The 18,330-nt window shown below is 29.2% G+C and overlaps 1 protein-coding gene across 1 annotated transcript; it reads right to left on the reverse strand.

Annotated features, from left to right (window-relative positions):
• Positions 1 to 2,540: 2,540 nt before the first annotated feature.
• On the reverse strand, positions 2,541 to 18,292 carry LOC113368185 (succinate--CoA ligase [ADP-forming] subunit beta, mitochondrial-like). The gene is made up of 10 exons (XM_026609751.1): positions 18,085 to 18,292; positions 13,089 to 13,192; positions 12,867 to 13,019; positions 11,470 to 11,632; positions 10,725 to 10,865; positions 10,384 to 10,528; positions 8,747 to 8,890; positions 8,150 to 8,310; positions 3,132 to 3,251; positions 2,541 to 3,034 (listed from the first exon to the last, which is right to left on the reverse strand). Exons 1-10 carry the CDS (start codon positions 18,148 to 18,150, stop codon positions 2,864 to 2,866), a joined length of 1,368 nt encoding a protein of 455 aa, XP_026465536.1. The 5' UTR covers positions 18,151 to 18,292; the 3' UTR covers positions 2,541 to 2,863.
• Positions 18,293 to 18,330: the final 38 nt, after the last annotated feature.

Raw genomic sequence — 18,330 nt, forward strand, 5'->3', positions numbered from 1 at the left:
CGGATAATCGAAGTTTGTTTTTAAAATTGCCATTGGAGAGAAAAAAAGTTACGTTTTGATATTGCAGTATTTTTTTATTGAATTAAATGAAAGAAACATGACATTTTCCAATTTCATGTTTCATTTTTTAAATATAAATAAAATGTACTTATGTACAAGTTTAGAAATAAAAATCATTGTTTTGTAAACATCTCCGTCAAATCAAAACAAACAATGTGCTTACACTGGCTTTGCTGGTGGAAGAATAATAGCGCACTTAGACTTTTTTAGGACATTTTTTTTTTCTGAAAGTGATTCGGATAATTGGAGTTCTACTGTACATTTTTCTCTTCATTTCACAATTTTATTAAATTTTGCAACGGTTGTATTAGATGTGTATGGCAACGGTTGTATTAGATGATTAGATCGTAAAATTATCACATCTAATACAACCGTTGCCATACACATCTAATACAACCGTCGCATGGCAACACATCCATGGTCTTCCAAAAGTTGACGTGCGCGATTGCTTCTCAGTCGCTCACACATATTCAACACACCATGCAACACACAACACACAAAATCGACAGCCCCCTGATGTCAATGCCCCCCATAGCCGCAGACAACGGGTTCCGCGATCCAGAAAAGTCAAGATGAGACGACCGAATCAGGTTCTGCTCTGGCGGATCTCGAGCCTTGGTGCGAACTAGACGCCTTACAAAAGTGATTGATTCTCACTTGAACTAGACGCTTGACACCCGAGTTGTGCAACTCGAGTGCAACGAAACGGCTGTTGGGTTGATGTTTCGTAGTCGAGCTCGCAATATTTCGAGGCGTGCGAAAAATGACTTGTCAAGTCGCGGACGCGGCATCTATCGCCATATGAATATACAAATTTTGAACAATTTTTTTTACTATGTATTAATGTTTTTAGCATATCACAAATGGCTTCAAATTCTGCATTTGATTTGAAACATAATTTCTCTAATTATAGTCACAGTCCCGGCCCGCAAGTACGTGCGTACCTTACGCCCTACGCGCTTGATTTTTTTATTTTATATTTTTTTAACAACGTGTTTGTAATTTTGAGGTAAATATATTCTATTTATTTATCCTCATTTTATTTATTCAAATTAATCAGGTTCAACTTTTCTATTTGTACTACTTATATTGAATTATTTCATATACCAATGACGACGCGGTAACGTCACCATTGAGATTTATATAAAAATGACCGTGATCATGTCATTGGGTTCAGCACAAAATTAGGAAAAAAAAATTGGGAAAAACTATGGTCTTTGATTTTTAGGGAAAAAAATTTTTGGGAAACTAAATTTTAGAAAAAAAAAATTGGAAAAAAATTTTAGGCAAAAAACTATTATCTATGATTTTTTGGAAAAAAAAACATTTGGTACCCCATAAAACATTTATATATAAACCATGCTTTTCAGTGGGTAAATCTACATATAATTTGTGTTTCTTGTTCTTTTCACTTATATACCACTTACTTCCACAATGACGAACAATGAGTAATTTTCTATACTAAACATTTTCTAGAAATATGGTTTCTAACTAAACAATGTTTGCCGAGTCAGCTAGTATACACATTCCAATCCAATGTTTTTCCTTAAATTTTAGTTTGTTTTTTAAGCTAATATCTGTAATGCCTCTGAACTCTAAAAATTTATATTTATTTAAAATTTTTGATAGTTATTAATTCCTAAAATAATGATACATATATAGGATGGCCTTTTCATTCATTAACCCCTTGCCCAGGAATAACGTGTGTGGCTTGTGACAATATACATGTGCCATCTCGGGCAATAAGGAACTACGCAAGTTACCGATTGCAAGAATTTTGTTTGCGCATTGCAATTTAAATGATCTCTTACGGCACTGTCCAAGCTAGATTAGTTTTCCGGTTAAGGGGTTAAACATACACCTTTCAGTTAAAAATCTATAAGAACATGAGAACTACCAAAAGTGTAGTTGTTTCAGCCCAAGAAAATTGTACAACAAATATATACATGATAAAATTTTTCAATAAAGCTATTACAAAAACTGAAGATAAACAGAAATTAAAAATGCAAAAACTTTGTTATTAGAAAGTAAAATCTAATTTTTGTTATCAATTTTAATACTTAAATGGGCATTGATAGTGTATATGTAATAACTGGTGTTAATCTTCATGTTTAGGAATTTAACAAAATTAAAAATATATAAAAAATTAGTAAAAATCCTTTTTTTGTTTTAGCCAGAATTATATTTTTATATTGAACTAAGAATTTTGGACAAAACTACATTGTATGAATAGTTATGTATCATATTATTAGGTACTAGAAGTTTATCAGTATTAAAAATGTAATATTCAATTAAACTTCAATCAATGCAAAACATGTTCATAAAATGTTTATATGAAATAATTCAACTTTAATACCGCAAAATATTTTATATTAAATTATTATATAGTCACAACTATTCAGTTGAACATAATATATCATCTAAAATTTAATGAATAAATAAATTTGAATAAATATCTACTTATAATACAATGTAATTAATCTTGTACTATTACTGACAATGATATCAATCATCGATCATCAATCATTTTGAACATTAGTAACATAATAAATGTGCATTATAATAAATATGATCATATCCTACCTAGAGTTTCAAACTTAACAAGTGGTGCTGATATCCTGTATTAAGGAATCCAATCAAAATGGGCAATACATGTTGACATTACACGACTAAACAATACGACTTGTGTTGAATAACACATTCTGCTGGCTAAATTTAGCTTTGCATGTGCAGTGAAAAAAAAGAAAAATTAATATATACTATGCATATCTCATTACATATATACTTTGCGGTTAATTTAATTTTATTTGGCAGTGGGCATCGAAAAATCTACATTTATTTTAGCATCAGCAGCCAATTTTACGATCTGAGATAAACTGACAACTAATGCAGCAGCATCATCCAAATCATCTTGGGCTAAGATCTTTAATTTGCTTTCCTTAATAAGCCGACGGGCTTCATCGACATTTGTTCCCTGCAATAAGGTAGTTATAAATATGTATATTCAGATGTAAATTTTAGTTTTAAATATAATAAATATTTTAAAATTCAAAATTAAATATGAAACACACCTGTAGTCGTACTACAATGGGAATTGTCATGTTCAAATCCTTGGCTGCGGCAATTATACCTTCGGCTATAACATCACACCTCATTATTCCTCCAAATATATTCACTAAAATAGCACTGACCTATTTCATCAAAAATATACATAAGAATAGATAGACCCAAATAAAAATGAAGCAATATAGAATACAATTAAATTTCTAACTGAAATAATTATGTAATTTAAATTGTTAGTACAAAATTAGTTAAAACTTATAAATCTATATATAATTCATCATTTATATAATATAATTCATTTGTAATTTTATTAGACTTAATGACAAATACTTAATTGTAGCTGGAGCAATAAAGAACTTACGTATTATTATTAAGAGATTCATATGAACAGTAACTCAAATGCATACATTTTTGATGGACGACACTCAAACACATACTTTTGATAAACCACGAGTTAAATAAATATAAATGCAACAAATATTATGTAGATTCTTGACAACTACAAAATTTTCATAAAAAATACATAGTTATTTTTTGTCCATTGTATTCATGTATAATTGTATACAAATTCCATTGTATTTATTAAAAGCTTAATAGACAAGGTATCTGATGCACACGTATACTATATATAGCTATAACACACACACACACACACACACACACACACACACACACACACACGTATATATATATATATATGTATATATATATATATATGTATATATATATATATATATATATATATATATATATATATATATATATATATATATAATATATATAAAAAAATTTTAATTATTAAAATTTAGTTCTTCATTCTTATTTAGTTTTTTTCATGCTGATGTGCGAGTAAAGAAGGTGATTTGTGGTTTACAGGCAATATCGTTTTAATCCCTTATCTCATATGAACACTATCTAATATGGTCTGTCAACACTATAGATAAATTATTAAATCAACATCTTAGCGCGAGCTAATTCTCTGGTTGTTTATATTTGTATATTTCTTATGTGAGCACAATGTGGATCATCTCGGAATACGAGGTCTGTTCAAAAAGTACCCGGAATTTTCGTTTTTTCAAAAAAATATTTATTTATTCGTCTACATTAATGTGGTCCCCTTCAAAGTAGTCCCCCCCAGATATAATACACTTATGCCAGCGTTTTTTCCAATTTTCGAAGCACCCTTGATATTCACTTTTTGATATGTCCTTGAGCACTCTCAGCGATTTTCTTCAATCGAGGAAAACCGCCGTCCTTTCATGGGTCTCTTCAACTTTGGGAATAGGAAAAAGTCACACAGAGCCATATCTGGTGAATTTTTGCACTTTGCAACACTTTATTTCATTTTTTACGCAAAATTTAATACAAATTCTTTGACTTTTCAATTCTTCCATTGTAAAAATCGCCGAGCTCAGAAAAACACGTCGGAACCTTAGCGACTACCACAGACAAAGTAAACAGTGAATATAGCTGAAAATTTCATCATACTTTAGGGGCATGTATACCAACACAATAAAAAAAAAATTTTGACAATCAGACAGTCCAGACCCGCGAAATTTAATTATTAGTAATTCCGGGTACTTTTTGAACAGACCACGTACATACAAGTAGATACTTTAACGTTTACAAACAGTAATTAAACATTCGAGGAATAAAATTAATCAATGATCAATAACAATTGATCAATGAAAAATAACAATTATTCTAAATATTTTAAAATGAAAATTATAAATACTGTTAATTTGAAATTAATCATTGTTTCACACCGTCAACATAAACAATATATTTTTTGAATCATTCTAATCGGATGATCAGATCTTTCAAAAACGGCGTCACCAAATTCATAACCTTTTAAACTTTTTTTGCATCTCCGAAACAGCTGGACCTGCCTTCGCGAATTTATCAACACAAATCGAATGTTTTTTGAATCATTTAAATCAGTTCAGCAAATTATTTGTGTAATTATCTGATTAAAAATAAATCTCATTTACTCAAACTTTTGTTTAACAATAATTATTTCTCAACTCTTTAACGTGCTGGGAAGACGTGCTCAGTGCTGGATTTACAGTAGGGGCAATCGGGGCTACTGCCCAGGGCGGCAAATTTTGGGGGGCGGCAAAATTTGGATAGTGAGAAAAAAAATCAATACAATATTTTTTTATCTCTTTTATTTACAACTGTCCAGTAAAGGACATTCAATAAATTTGATGAATTTACAATAGTCGTCCGAAAAAGGACATTGTAAACTACAAGGTCATTCTATACAATATAATCAACTTTTTTTAACAACATTTTTCATTTCAAGAAATATAATTAACAAAACATAATACGATTGCAATACAAAATTTGGGTTGAAATAACCGATAACTAAAATGTATTATTTTGCCTTGCCTCCCTCTCCGAACCTAAATAATCGAATTGGTTAATAAGTTATCAAATTTGGCAAATTGGCTAATATAAAGATGCGTAAACAAGATAAAAGTTTAAGAAAAATATGTTCTTCAGTTCTCGAGCCCTCTTAAAATAATGAATTTGTGCACTTCCAAGCTTATAGCGACGAAGAAAAATTCAAACTAGTTTTAAACTACTAGTTATTTTAAACTAGTCATGGCATTGTGCCTTAAGACAAAAAACTCCCGTACTAAAAATTACATTTTATAAAGAGCTTTAAAACTTTTCGAAAAATGAATAAAAAAAAGACTTTCAAAACACGTTTTTTTGTATTTTGAAATTTTTCGAAAATTATGCTGCGTAGCTGTTACAGAGAAGAAATATTTAAACTTAATTACCATTTTTCGTAATTGCCTGTGCCAAAAGCTAATCAGCACGTCTCTCCATCAATACAAATCTAATATTTTTTAATTATTCAAGTCGATTTCGAGAACACGGATCAACCGATTTAAATGATTCAATTCCTATTGATAAGGAGATGCGCTGATTAGTTATTGGCCAAGGCAGGTTCAACTGCTTTGAAGATACGGGCCATAATGCCAAAATGATAATTCAGTTTTTGAGAAAAAAAAGCGTCCAATATCATTGAAAGAAATTTAGAAAATGAATAACTGCTTAAATTTGTGGGCGGAAGGTTTAGCGGTTTTGATGATCCAATAAAAAAATTTTAGATAGAAACATTTGGCGGACAAAAGTGATCATAAGCACATTAAATTATCAGATATTTTAAAGATATTATAATATTCATATGCGTTTTGCAACATTGTTTATCCGTTAGACTGCGACGCGGCGCTTACGCGCTTCTATATTTTTTCCCTACGCAGCTAAAGCAGCGCGATCGTAAAATTGCAGAGATGGGGCGGCATTTTCGTCAGTGCCCCGGGGCGCCAAATTTCTAAATCCGGCCCTGGACGTGCTGATTAGTTTTTGGCAAAGGCAGGACGAGCTGTTTAGAAGATACGGACAAAAGGTGCCAAAATAGTAATTTAGTCTTTGAGAAAACGGAGCGTCCGATTCGAATGATTCAAAAAAACATTTTATTTGTATCAACAAAATGAAAAACTGATTAAATTCAGATCTAGCGGTTTTTGAGATCCAATAATAAAAGTGAAAGAAAAGCCATTTGTCGGGCAAAAATGACCATTAGACACATGGACATCAAATTATCAGATATTATGTAAACATTTTAATAATAGGTACGAATTTTGTTTACATTTCTGTATGTTCCGTACCAATGTATAACCGCTAGACAATAACGCGGCGCTTACGTGTTTTGATATTTCGTCTCTAAGCAGCTAACACAGCGTGATTACAAATTAAAAAAATTCTTTCAAAGTTTACAAAAAATAAATTTGACTTGCCAAATTTTTTGAAGCTTTTAAAAAAATTAAATTACGGCCCGGAAAGTTTCAGTAATTTGCCACTAGTCAAATTTAACTGGGAAAAGGGGGGCCTCGCAAACGAATTACGCCGACGTCCACGCATGGTCTAGCGCCGCCACTGTATATATATATGCATATGCATAAAACATGTAAATATAAAAGTTGTGAAATAAAGTTCAAACTAGCTGTAAGTGGAATTCTGTCTTAAGGCAATTAAGGCATTGTGCCTTAAGGCAAATTGCTGGAACTTCCCGTACCAAAAATTATTATTTTTTTAAAAACGATTAACATTTTTGAAAAAAAAAAATTACTTTGAAAAAATAAGATTTTTGAGAAACTATAAATTGGACAAAAAATTACTTTTTTTTGAAAAAAATTTTTTAAAAAAAAATTTTTTTTTTTAAATTTTTTTTTTTAGAAAAAATTTTTTTTTTTATTTTGACATATTGTGGAAGATCTGAACTTTCTTTTCAAAGCAATCAATCGTACTGCTTTAACTGCATAGGGACAAAATATAAAGCGCGTAAGCGCCGCGTCGCTGTCTAAAGCATAAGCATTGGTACGGAACCCATAGGAATGTTAACAAATTGTATATTTATTGTTAAAATCTCTATAAAATATCTGATAATTTTATGAGCATATGTCTAATGATCATTTTTGACCGCCAAATGGCTCATTTTTTTACTTTTTCCTCCATATCTCCGAATCCGCTAGACCTACCTTCATGAAAATTTTATCGATTCTTCATCTTGTCAATACAAGTGAAATGTTTTTTGAATTATTCAAATCGGACGCTCCGTTCTCTCAAAAACTGAGTTACCGTTTTCGGCACTTTTTGCCCCGTATCTTTGGAACGACTAGACCTGCCTTTGCCAAAAACTAATCAGCACGTCTCTTTATCAATACGAATCGAATGTTTTTTGAATTATTCAAATCGGTTGACCCGTGTTCCCGAAATCGTCGACGAAAATTTGTATCCGCACATACATACACACACATACATACATACATACATACACACACACACACACACATACACACACACACACACACACACATACATACATTTTTTCTAAGGTATGCCAAAATGTTCAGAAACCTCTGAAACGTAAAGATATATAAAAATTTTCATTTTCGATTTTTTTGCGATTACTATAACTTGCCCTACGGGAAGTTAATAATAATGATTTTACCTTAGGATCTGTTGTGATAATCTTGAAAGCTTCTTTGACTGTAGAAGCAGTAGCCGCACCGCCCACATCTAAAAAGTTTGCTGGGTCTCCTCCATGTAATTTAATTATGTCCATAGTAGCCATAGCAAGACCAGCGCCATTAACCATACATCCAATATTTCCTGCAGTACCAAGTAAACAATTATAAAAGATGTTCCTCATAAATGTAGTATAACATTATTAACACATAGAAAACATTACAAGAATACAAAATCATAAACTTGCAAAAAAATGGACTAAGATGATAAGGTTATTTGTATCCATGTCCCAGGCAAGGTATCTGCAAACTGTTATTCAAGTTTTCACATAGACTATTTCATATTGAAAGAGAAATTATAAATTTGAGAAGAAAATACTTTAGGATAAAATGTAAATGAAAGTTATGAACAAACCGCTTTTATTTAGCCAAGTGACTAGTTTTACATAGAATAGGTTTAATGTTCGTATTGTCTCCCTCAAACAATAGCAAGATAATCAATAGTAGGTTCATTGCTTTTATTACTATTCTGGTCTATCATAAACAAAGTTACAAATAATGAACACAAAAAAATTACCAACCATCCAATGCTATATAATTCAAATCAAATTTTGAAGCTTCTACTTCCTTAGGATCTTCTTGAGTCCAGTCTCTTAGGGCAAAAAGTTCTTTTTGTCGAAAATGAGCATTGTCATCAAAGCGCATTTTGCAGTCTAAGCTGAAAACTATACAAATAATATAGTAGTATATAATACATATACATTATATATATATATATATATATATATATTAGGGTGGTCCTTAAAATGGTCATTTTCGAATTTCTTTGCTCCCAGGGGCTCAAATGGTTCCAAATAGATAAAAAACAATTCTCTGAAAGTTTTAGCTCTTAATATTAACGTTTAGATAGAGCGCAATTCAATCAAAGTTTTGTATGGAAATAGCATGGAAAAATTTTCAAAAATTTTAAAAATGTATTCTAGATGTAATTTAGGGAACAAATGAATGAATAAATCTCATTCATTTATCGCTAAGTTATACCTAAAACATTTTTTTTTAATTTTCAAAAATTTTTCCATGCTCTTTCCATACAAACTTTGATTGAATTGCGCTCTATCTAAACGTTAATATTAAGAGCTAAAACTTTCAGAGAATTGTTTTTTATCTATTTGAAACCATTTGTGCCCATGGGAGCAAAGAAATTCGAAAATGACCATTTTAAGGACCACCCTAATATATATATATATATATATATATATATATATATATATACAGATTTCTTAAAAAAACATCAAATCACAATTAGTTTCACACATGTATGAATCTTGGTAATTTTTTTTAAACCTCTCTTCATTTTGTCTCCTTAGTTTAATACTTTATTTTATTGGTTTGCTTTTTTATTAAACAATATGTAATGAGAAAACCATTGAACAAAATGAAAAAATAAACGAAAGAAACATGATTTCCCAATTGTGAATGGAAAACATAATAAAAGTCATGCCTTATAAAATAGGAGGCTCACAAATTTGCTTGTTAGAAGAAAGTGTAATTCAAGTTAACATAACAATCTAAATATTGAAGAGAATTTAAACATATAAACATTTAAACAAGCATCTGAATTTTTAACATAAGAACCTATCATAAGCATTGCTTGACCGTGTAACTTGATAAATGTAACAGTCGTTATGGTTGAGCACGAACTCCTAACAGATGGTAATGCCCCAAAAAAATGGAAACTGTTTTCTTTTAAGTTCTATAAAGTACTTCAACGGGAGTATTTACTTCGAGAAGGTGCGGTTAATAAGAAGCAATATCTTATAGATGATTTGTTTGCAAAGTTTAATAGGAGAAATGTATAGAAATAATTCATTCATTCATTCATTTATTCGTTTTGGTTAAAACCAGAATTTAATCATGCATCAGCCGTAATATTTAGCAGATTTGGTTGATAGGTCAAATACCGATCAAGTGACAATTAGACATAAAATTGAATCAGTAAAGAAGTTCAAAGTACTTACGAGAAATATACTTTAAAAACCAGAATAGAGGTGTCATGTGAAGAAGATTACTTAGAAAAGAATGATATAAATATTGATTGATAAAGTTTGAAAATATGACATCTTATTTTTTGAACACATTTCATAAAACATTAATACATTCATTCATTCAATGATCAAGCAAAACAAATATATCTTTTAAACAAAATATGTGCACTTACATATATCCTCAGATTTCCTTGATATTTCTTTTGAATCTTCAGCAAAAGGATTGATTTCAATGAGTAGTGCATCTTTCTTTAAAAACAAATCATACATTTTCTCTAAAATTTCTGCGGTATATTCTGCATGATCTTCAAGTCCAATCTACAAAAATTGGAAGTGTTTTATCACATCACTAGTGCAATACATAATATTTTGTAATAATAAATAAATTGTAAAAATTATTATACTATTTCAAATGTGAAACAGCGAAAATACGAATTCTTGATTACTTTTTTTCATTTTTCTTTACAAATTTTAGTTTTCGTTATTTTAGATTTATAGAATTACAAATACTAACTGCACAAGCAATTTTTTTGCTCTGTTCATGTGTAATTCCCTTCATTATGTCAATTGGTTCATAAATTATTGCTTCTGGATCTTCAGCGGCTACTTCTTCGATATTAACTCCTCCTTGTGATGAAGCAATAATTACAGGGCCCTGCAATTTTTAGAATATAATTAGCACACCTAACATTAGTAATTAACTTCCCGTAGGGTAAGTTATTGCAATCTTCCAAAAATCTAAATAATTTTTTTTTGCATATCTTCACGTTTTGAAGATTTATGAACATTTTGGCATACGTGTGTGTTTTATGTCCGCAATATTTCGTCTACGTTTTCGGGCGCACGGATCAATCGATTTGAATGGTTCAAAAAAAGTTCGATTCCTATTGATAGGGAGATGTGCTGATTAGTTTTTGGCAAAGGCAGGTACAGTAGTTTCGGAGAAAATAGAAATCGAGTTTTTGACAGAACGGAGCATCCGATTTCAATGATTCAAAAAACTTTCTGCTTGTGTTGACGAACCAATTGCTTTTAGGATTATTTTTTCATTTCAAATTTAAAAAAAATCCAAAAAATTATGTTAAAATTATTATAATAAAATATAATATTAAATTTAATCTTTACTATCATTTCCATTTATTTCAGAATCAAACTTTGGACTGCGATAAGAATCTATATTACGATCATACATCAATTAGGAGAAAACAAATTAATGGGTAATTATTAAATACTATCTACATAATAATATAGAAACTTACAGAAAAAGCTCGCTCCATCATAACGGCCAAATAGTATTCTCGTCGGGGAAACTTTCTTTCTGTGACCATGACAGAATTACATATCCGACCCTTTTCACCTGTTTGCTTAGTTACTAATATTTGGTTGATCATTTTTGAAGATATTTTTTCTGCTTGCTCTGGCCTGAAAAAGTAAGGTGATTTTTTTTCTCAAAAAATGTGTTCGCGTGAACACTGTTCGGTAAGGATAGGAATTTTATATTTATACGCCAGGATATTAGGTCGCATATTTCTTCGAATTAGCACACACACACACACACACACACACACACACACACACACACACACACACACATATATATATATATATATATATACATATTGGTGCATACATATAACTATATTAGACTTGGGTAACTCAGAGAGAAGTTATAACTGAGAATTGGTTATATCCAAGTTCCATACATTGATCCTAGATCTGTTAACACGATGTAAAGACATTTACAATTATGGGTCACATTCAAAGCTACAATAATCCTTGTCCGTGAAAGACCACAAGCAGGAATATCATATACATACCAGAAATAACACAAATGCAGTTAATTTGTTTTTTCTATGGAACAAAATAACTATACAACAGTTTGCAAAACTTATCAGTTATTTTTTCAATTCAGTTATTTTTAAATGGTATACAAACAGCAAAAATATTTAGTATTATATTATTACTTTTACACAATTATAATTATATAAATAATAAATGCAATTATAATTATAAAAGTAATAGTATGCTGATCAAACTACCCAATATACTTAATTCTCAAAATATACTTAATCCTCAAAATAGAAATGGTAGAAAGGGAATGTGATGTATAATTAAAATATTTTATAAATATTTTGTTCTTATTAAATGCATAAAGTTGACAACATTATTTTCATAAAAAAACAATGTAAGAACTTGATATTTTCTCTTTAAAAATAATTAAAAAATTTAATTTGATTCTGCGTTTGTAATTGTGTATAGAATCTCTCCGTATAGAAAGATATGTGAGTGTAAGTGAAATCATCATCAGAGAAATGAGACTTTGACATGACAATGAGACTTTTACTACTTCTTCTTGAAATACTCCGAAGATTTAACTCATCTCCCAAAGTTATGTCCTAGAATAAGTCATATCCGCTTTATCATTGAAACATAGAATACAATTTGACTCTGATTGTTATAAATAAATGAAATTAACTTCATTCAGTTCTTAGTCTTCAACAAGTCTGTAGGCAGCTTTAATTCATCAACTAAGTATATAATTTTAAATGTTCAAACTATTGATAGCCTCGATTTACATTGTAAAAAGCGTATAAAAAAGTAAAAAACAAGCATTATTAAATATTATATTAATACAAAGCGAGAGACTCAAACTTACGTTGTAACCATTCGAACGCCGCCTTTCAAGCCCGATTTGAATTGGCCTTTCCCTCTACCACCAGCCAAAACTTGTGCTTTGAGTACAATGTCATTTGTTTTCAAATCCGTAGCTATTTTAGCTGCTTCAGCTGATGATTTTGCCACACCAAATCTGTGATAAAACAACTTTTAAATCAAATGTGTAACTATTATTGATATTTATGCCTATGAATTTACTTACGGAGGTGTCGGTATGCCACCTTCCTGCAAAATGCTGAAGGATATATGCTCCAAGACATTGAGCTTTCGTGTTTGGGTGTTTTGCCATGGTGCTACGGATAAAATCTGAAATTTTTTTGTATAAAAGTAAAAAGGTATATAAATTTTAACAGTTCCAAACATTGTATTCGAAAGTGAACAAAGTTTTTCTGCTATAAATACCCTATAAATTTTAACCAGTAAACACGTTGAGCCCCGGCGCCGAATTTGCTCATTTTTTCGTTCAGCCGGCAATGATGAACGGTCGGCAATGTTTAGCACGTACCACATTTTTATTTAGAATTGGCCCCACCCTGGTATTTAAATGCTTTTGATGCCATTTTATAGCTTTTTTCGAAAAAATCCGAAATACCAAATCTCAAATCCGTAGCTCATCATTTGGCCGAGATATCATTGAAAATATCCGAAAGTGGCCCCTTTTTTCAAAGTCGTTTTTTGTCGCAACTGTAAAAGATATCGACAAACAAATAACGGGATTATATTCACATAGGTGTGAACTATATTGTTAATAACAAATATTGTTAAATAATCATTTGTTAGTTTATGAAAAAGTCAAAACAATTTTTTGTTACAAATTTTTGGGTAGTGAGGGGTTGTTTGGACTAATTTTTAATTAGTATCGTTAGAATGGCTATTCTTCTTTCTTATGCTGTGCAAAATTTAGTTTTAGTCCATGTGGTAGAACACATTCAAAACTTGAAAAAACTTGAGCAAGTACACGCTAGCGCTCATAGAATAGCCGCGTAAGTTTTCTCTCAATTGCAAAGGCGAGCAGAGCAGTTAGATCACTGCTCGAGTGTTCGCAGCGCGCGTTTTGTAACAAAATCTATATATTGAACAATTCTATGTAAAACGCTTAGTAAAGTACCATATATGTACATTTATATTTTAAATATTTTTATATTTTTGTAAGCATATAATAAAAATATTTATTTATTTATATATTGTTCTATATATTTGTATGTGTGTAATAAATTATTTCAATTTCAATTTTATATCTTAAAATTTATTATTTATTTTAAAATGCACAAATATATTACGTGATTAATATTTCATATAATTATTCCTAAATTGCATTGCATTTTAAAATAAATATAAAATTTTAAGGTTTTAGAACGGCATCAAAATTATTTAAATACCAGGGTGGGGCCAATTCTGTATGGAAACTCGCTCAAAATCTTTCATTCAATATTTTATTAAAATTATATGGAACCGAAATTAATTAGGAATAATTTTATTTCTTAATACTGTCGATCACACAGATTTTCCAAAAAGAAATTCTGGTGCCGGTTCTCAGGTCCGACGGCAGTCATATGGTAAGTTAACTGTCGGTCTCCAGAGAACGATGCCAAACAAACGGAAAGTTGATGGTCCTTAGGGACCGTCAGCGGCCTCAACGGGTTAATTGTGATTGATGAATATACTGGCAATAAAGAAATGGCAGCATGACAAGTTTATTCGTCATGCGTATAACACAGTGACAATTTGCTATTAAAATTTAAACGATTGAAAAAAAACTCAAATATTAAAGATGTTTAGAATATAAAATATGCCAGAACAAAAATACATATTTTTAAGTGGCATTCTACCTCAAAATATAATTTTACTGTATAATACAAGTATTATAAGGAATAAATGTATTATCAGGCTGATGACAAAACTGTGCGCAAAGTACAATGAGTACGCCACAGTTAACTGATTCAAAAATAAGGTATTTTAAGATATCTAGAGACTGGCGGCGATAATTTATAATAAAAGAAAAATTATAAATATTATTATTAATGATATTAATAGATTACTCTTTCAATTTAATGTTACATTAAAATTAATATTGGCAGATTCAATACTTTTTCAAAAAAAAAAATGCTATTATTTTGTTCGTTTTAAACTAAATTTATTTTAATATATTCATGCATATATTTATCATACATTTTTTTATAATTATATTACATTGCAATCTCCTAAGGTAAATTAAATTTGTAGGGAATAAACAAAGGAAAATGATCTGTATGCTCGGGTAATTATGTTTGAACTAATATCTTTGCACTAATTATTTTAATAACAATTATACTTCGTGTAATATATAATAAATTACTAGAATTTTTATTCCCAAACCGTTTATAGAGATATTAAATTCACAAATAAAAAGAAACAATATTTTTTCGAAATCTTTACATTTCAAAATCTTATCATATATGATCAAATATATTTACATGCACCTATGCATATTCGTTATGGATATAGATTTTTTGTCAATTTTCATATAATTAAATATTGGAACTGTTTAAACTTTAGCACTCAAAGGGTTAAGTTTAAGGATTATTATTCGAATAAAAGAGTGATGTAATAACTACAGTTGTTTTTGAGTAAATAACAAAATATGTACAAGTTGGGAAGAAGAAGTTCATATTGAATCTAATAAATTGCAAATAAATATATTTCATTATTTAAATATTTGCTTGTCCATCATTAATTTTAAATATGTCAACGTGTATTTAATTTTTCGAAGTTGATGCTCACTGAACGCATAGGTACTTGAAATGAAACAATATAATTATTTACCTAAATCGATATGTATATGTATGCATATGTTATAATGTATAATGGAATTTCTAACCCGTATTTGCGTAGCTAATTAACATAAATCCCACAGTAATATTAATTTCTGATTTTGAAAGTTATTGTATACGTCTAAACTTATAGACGGAAATAGTTCGAATTAGCGTTTAATGACTGAAAATGAATGAAAACACGCATTCTTCTCATGTTCTACAAAATTTAACAAAAAGCCGTATATCTCAATTTAAAAATCACAAAAATAATAACGTAATCAAAATTGCCTTCTTTTATAAAAAAAAAATATGATAAGAAGGCACGAACAGTTGTTATTAAACAAATATATTTTTGGGTCAGGAAATAGAATTTATCTGTTATTGAACACTCAAAGGTCACGCGACTAGAAAAAATAATTTATGAAATATCTTATTTTTGTGCCTGAGTCATTTTAGACGAAACACTTTATATTTAAAATATGCTCATAAATGGATTATATATATATATATATATATATATATATATATATATATTGTAGAACACAAAATTGGAGAGCATAACAACAAATAAAAAAGAAATAGTACAGATTTTAAAGCATCTTAATTTTTTCATGCATTTTGGCAAAGTACTCTATGTCATCATCAGTGGGTACGGAAATATTTCTGAAGCAAACATAATAAGACATGCATTTATAGTACGAAAATGTACGGTTTATAAAGGCACGTTATACTGTCAGTAAAAGCTTTTTAAATAATTTAGCTTTGAGAACACAGAGTAACCTATCCCTTCAAGGTTGAATTTGTCTTTTGAATTTGGACTCTGTATTTAAAAAACACAACCAGCAATTAATATATTTATATGATTATGACAATCATAGACTAAAATATTGAAACAATTATGGTGGTAAAATCAAGTGTGATATTGTTCTTTTAGCGCAGATACTATAATATTTTTTTCTGAATTTCTTATACTGCTTAGGCTAAGACCATTAATAAATCACAAAAGCAAGACATCAAAGAGATATTAAAAAGTATAGGGTAGGATATTAAAAAATTTGAAACTAATAACGATACAGGACAATGTCTGTCGGGCCACCTAGTATATATATAATAATTGACTATTTATATATATATATATATATATATATATATAAATATATATATACATACATATATTATATATATACATATACATATATAGTTACATACATAACAATAAGCAAGATCAAAGTACAACTTAATGTGTGCGTCTCCTAATAATAATCAATTGAGATAAGATAATTTCCAGACTTATTTGTTTATTTGAAATTGTATACAATATATTTAACAAAAAAGGTCCACGCCAAGAATTAATATTGAATATTGAATATTATAAATAATAATTATTTTATAAAAATTGTAATAATGTTTGTAATGTACACAGAATAAAAACACAATTATATTGCAATTAGAAACAAGAAAAAAAGACAAAGCAAAGATTTATATGTTCAATTAAACACATTAAAATATATCTTAGGTATATTAAAAAAGAATCATAAAAAATCTATCACTAGAAGCTTGTTAATAACTTTTCGTGCATTGATGTTTGAGAATAACATTTAATTTAGTTTTTAAGAACTTTGATGGATTTACATAATGACTGTGCGGTTTTGTACATTACTTTGACAATGTTTTTAAGTTGTTTAGGGAAAAAATAGTAAATCTATAACAGCCAACAAATGTTTAAAAGTTTATTTTTTTTTACATTTGTTTAAGAAATCATTAATAAAATAACAAGTGTATTGTTATATATACTATTGTCATAAACTATTTTGGTCTGATAATCTCCATAATGAAATTAACGTTTCTGGAACTTGATACGTAATCTGATATTCAGTTAAAATTTCCATAATAAATTAATATTATAATTTGCATTATATTTATCAACTTGAAAAGCTACCACATAATCAAGTTTTTATATTTGCCTTAAGAATTGTATCAATGTAGCTAAATAGAATGATGACATTTACAATTATTATAACCTATCGTTATTAACACGTTCTAATTGAATTATAATACAGGCTGTCACAAATGTCAAACTGACAGTTCATGCGGTAAAATTTTGAACTCGATAAAGAAGATATTTATGTAATGTATTTATTAATAGACATCATACACATCCCTTATATCAGACGATAATTTCAAATCTAGTAATTCGTTTCGAATTATATTATATAACTCACGTAGTAAACTGTACATTTTTAGAACATAGCATTAAGTTAAAATAGTTCACTAAACAGCTGACCCTCAAATTTCTCGTCTCAACACTATTCAGTTCACACAATAAATCACTTCAAAATTATTCATAACACATAAATAATACTATATAGTATTATTTTCGTTTCATAAAATAATTGACTAAGTTACCTTAATTCCATTTTTTCGTACTAAACTTTCCGCAAAATTCACACCACGATGTAACATGGTCGCCATTTTTATTTAAAATGAAGTCATACTTGAGACAGATAGAGAGAGTAAAAGTGATGATCTACTTTACTGTGCGCAAGAGCGCCAAACTTCAACTAAACCGGCGCGAAACTGTATTTCTGAGTTCGAGGTTAAGTAAAATACAGCGATCAGCCTATAATTTGAAATGAGCTTTTGATAATATTA

The sequence above is a fragment of the Ctenocephalides felis genome, unplaced genomic scaffold, assembly GCF_003426905.1.
Source record: "Ctenocephalides felis isolate EL2017-DRISC unplaced genomic scaffold, ASM342690v1 CF-g0.4_SCAFFOLD_01170, whole genome shotgun sequence".
Taxonomy (NCBI): Eukaryota; Metazoa; Arthropoda; class Insecta; order Siphonaptera; family Pulicidae; genus Ctenocephalides; species Ctenocephalides felis.

Coding starts and splice junctions, on each gene's coding strand:
- LOC113368185 (XM_026609751.1), bottom strand. CDS start 18,150: ATGGCGACCATGTTACATCGTGGTGTGAATTTTGCGGAAAGTTTAGTA. Junction 13,193..18,084: donor TACGAAAAAATGGAATTAAG/GTAACTTAGTCA, acceptor AAAAAATTTCAG/ATTTTATCCGTAGCACCATG. Junction 11,633..12,866: donor GGCGTTCGAATGGTTACAAC/GTAAGTTTGAGT, acceptor TTACTTTTTCAG/GCCAGAGCAAGCAGAAAAAA.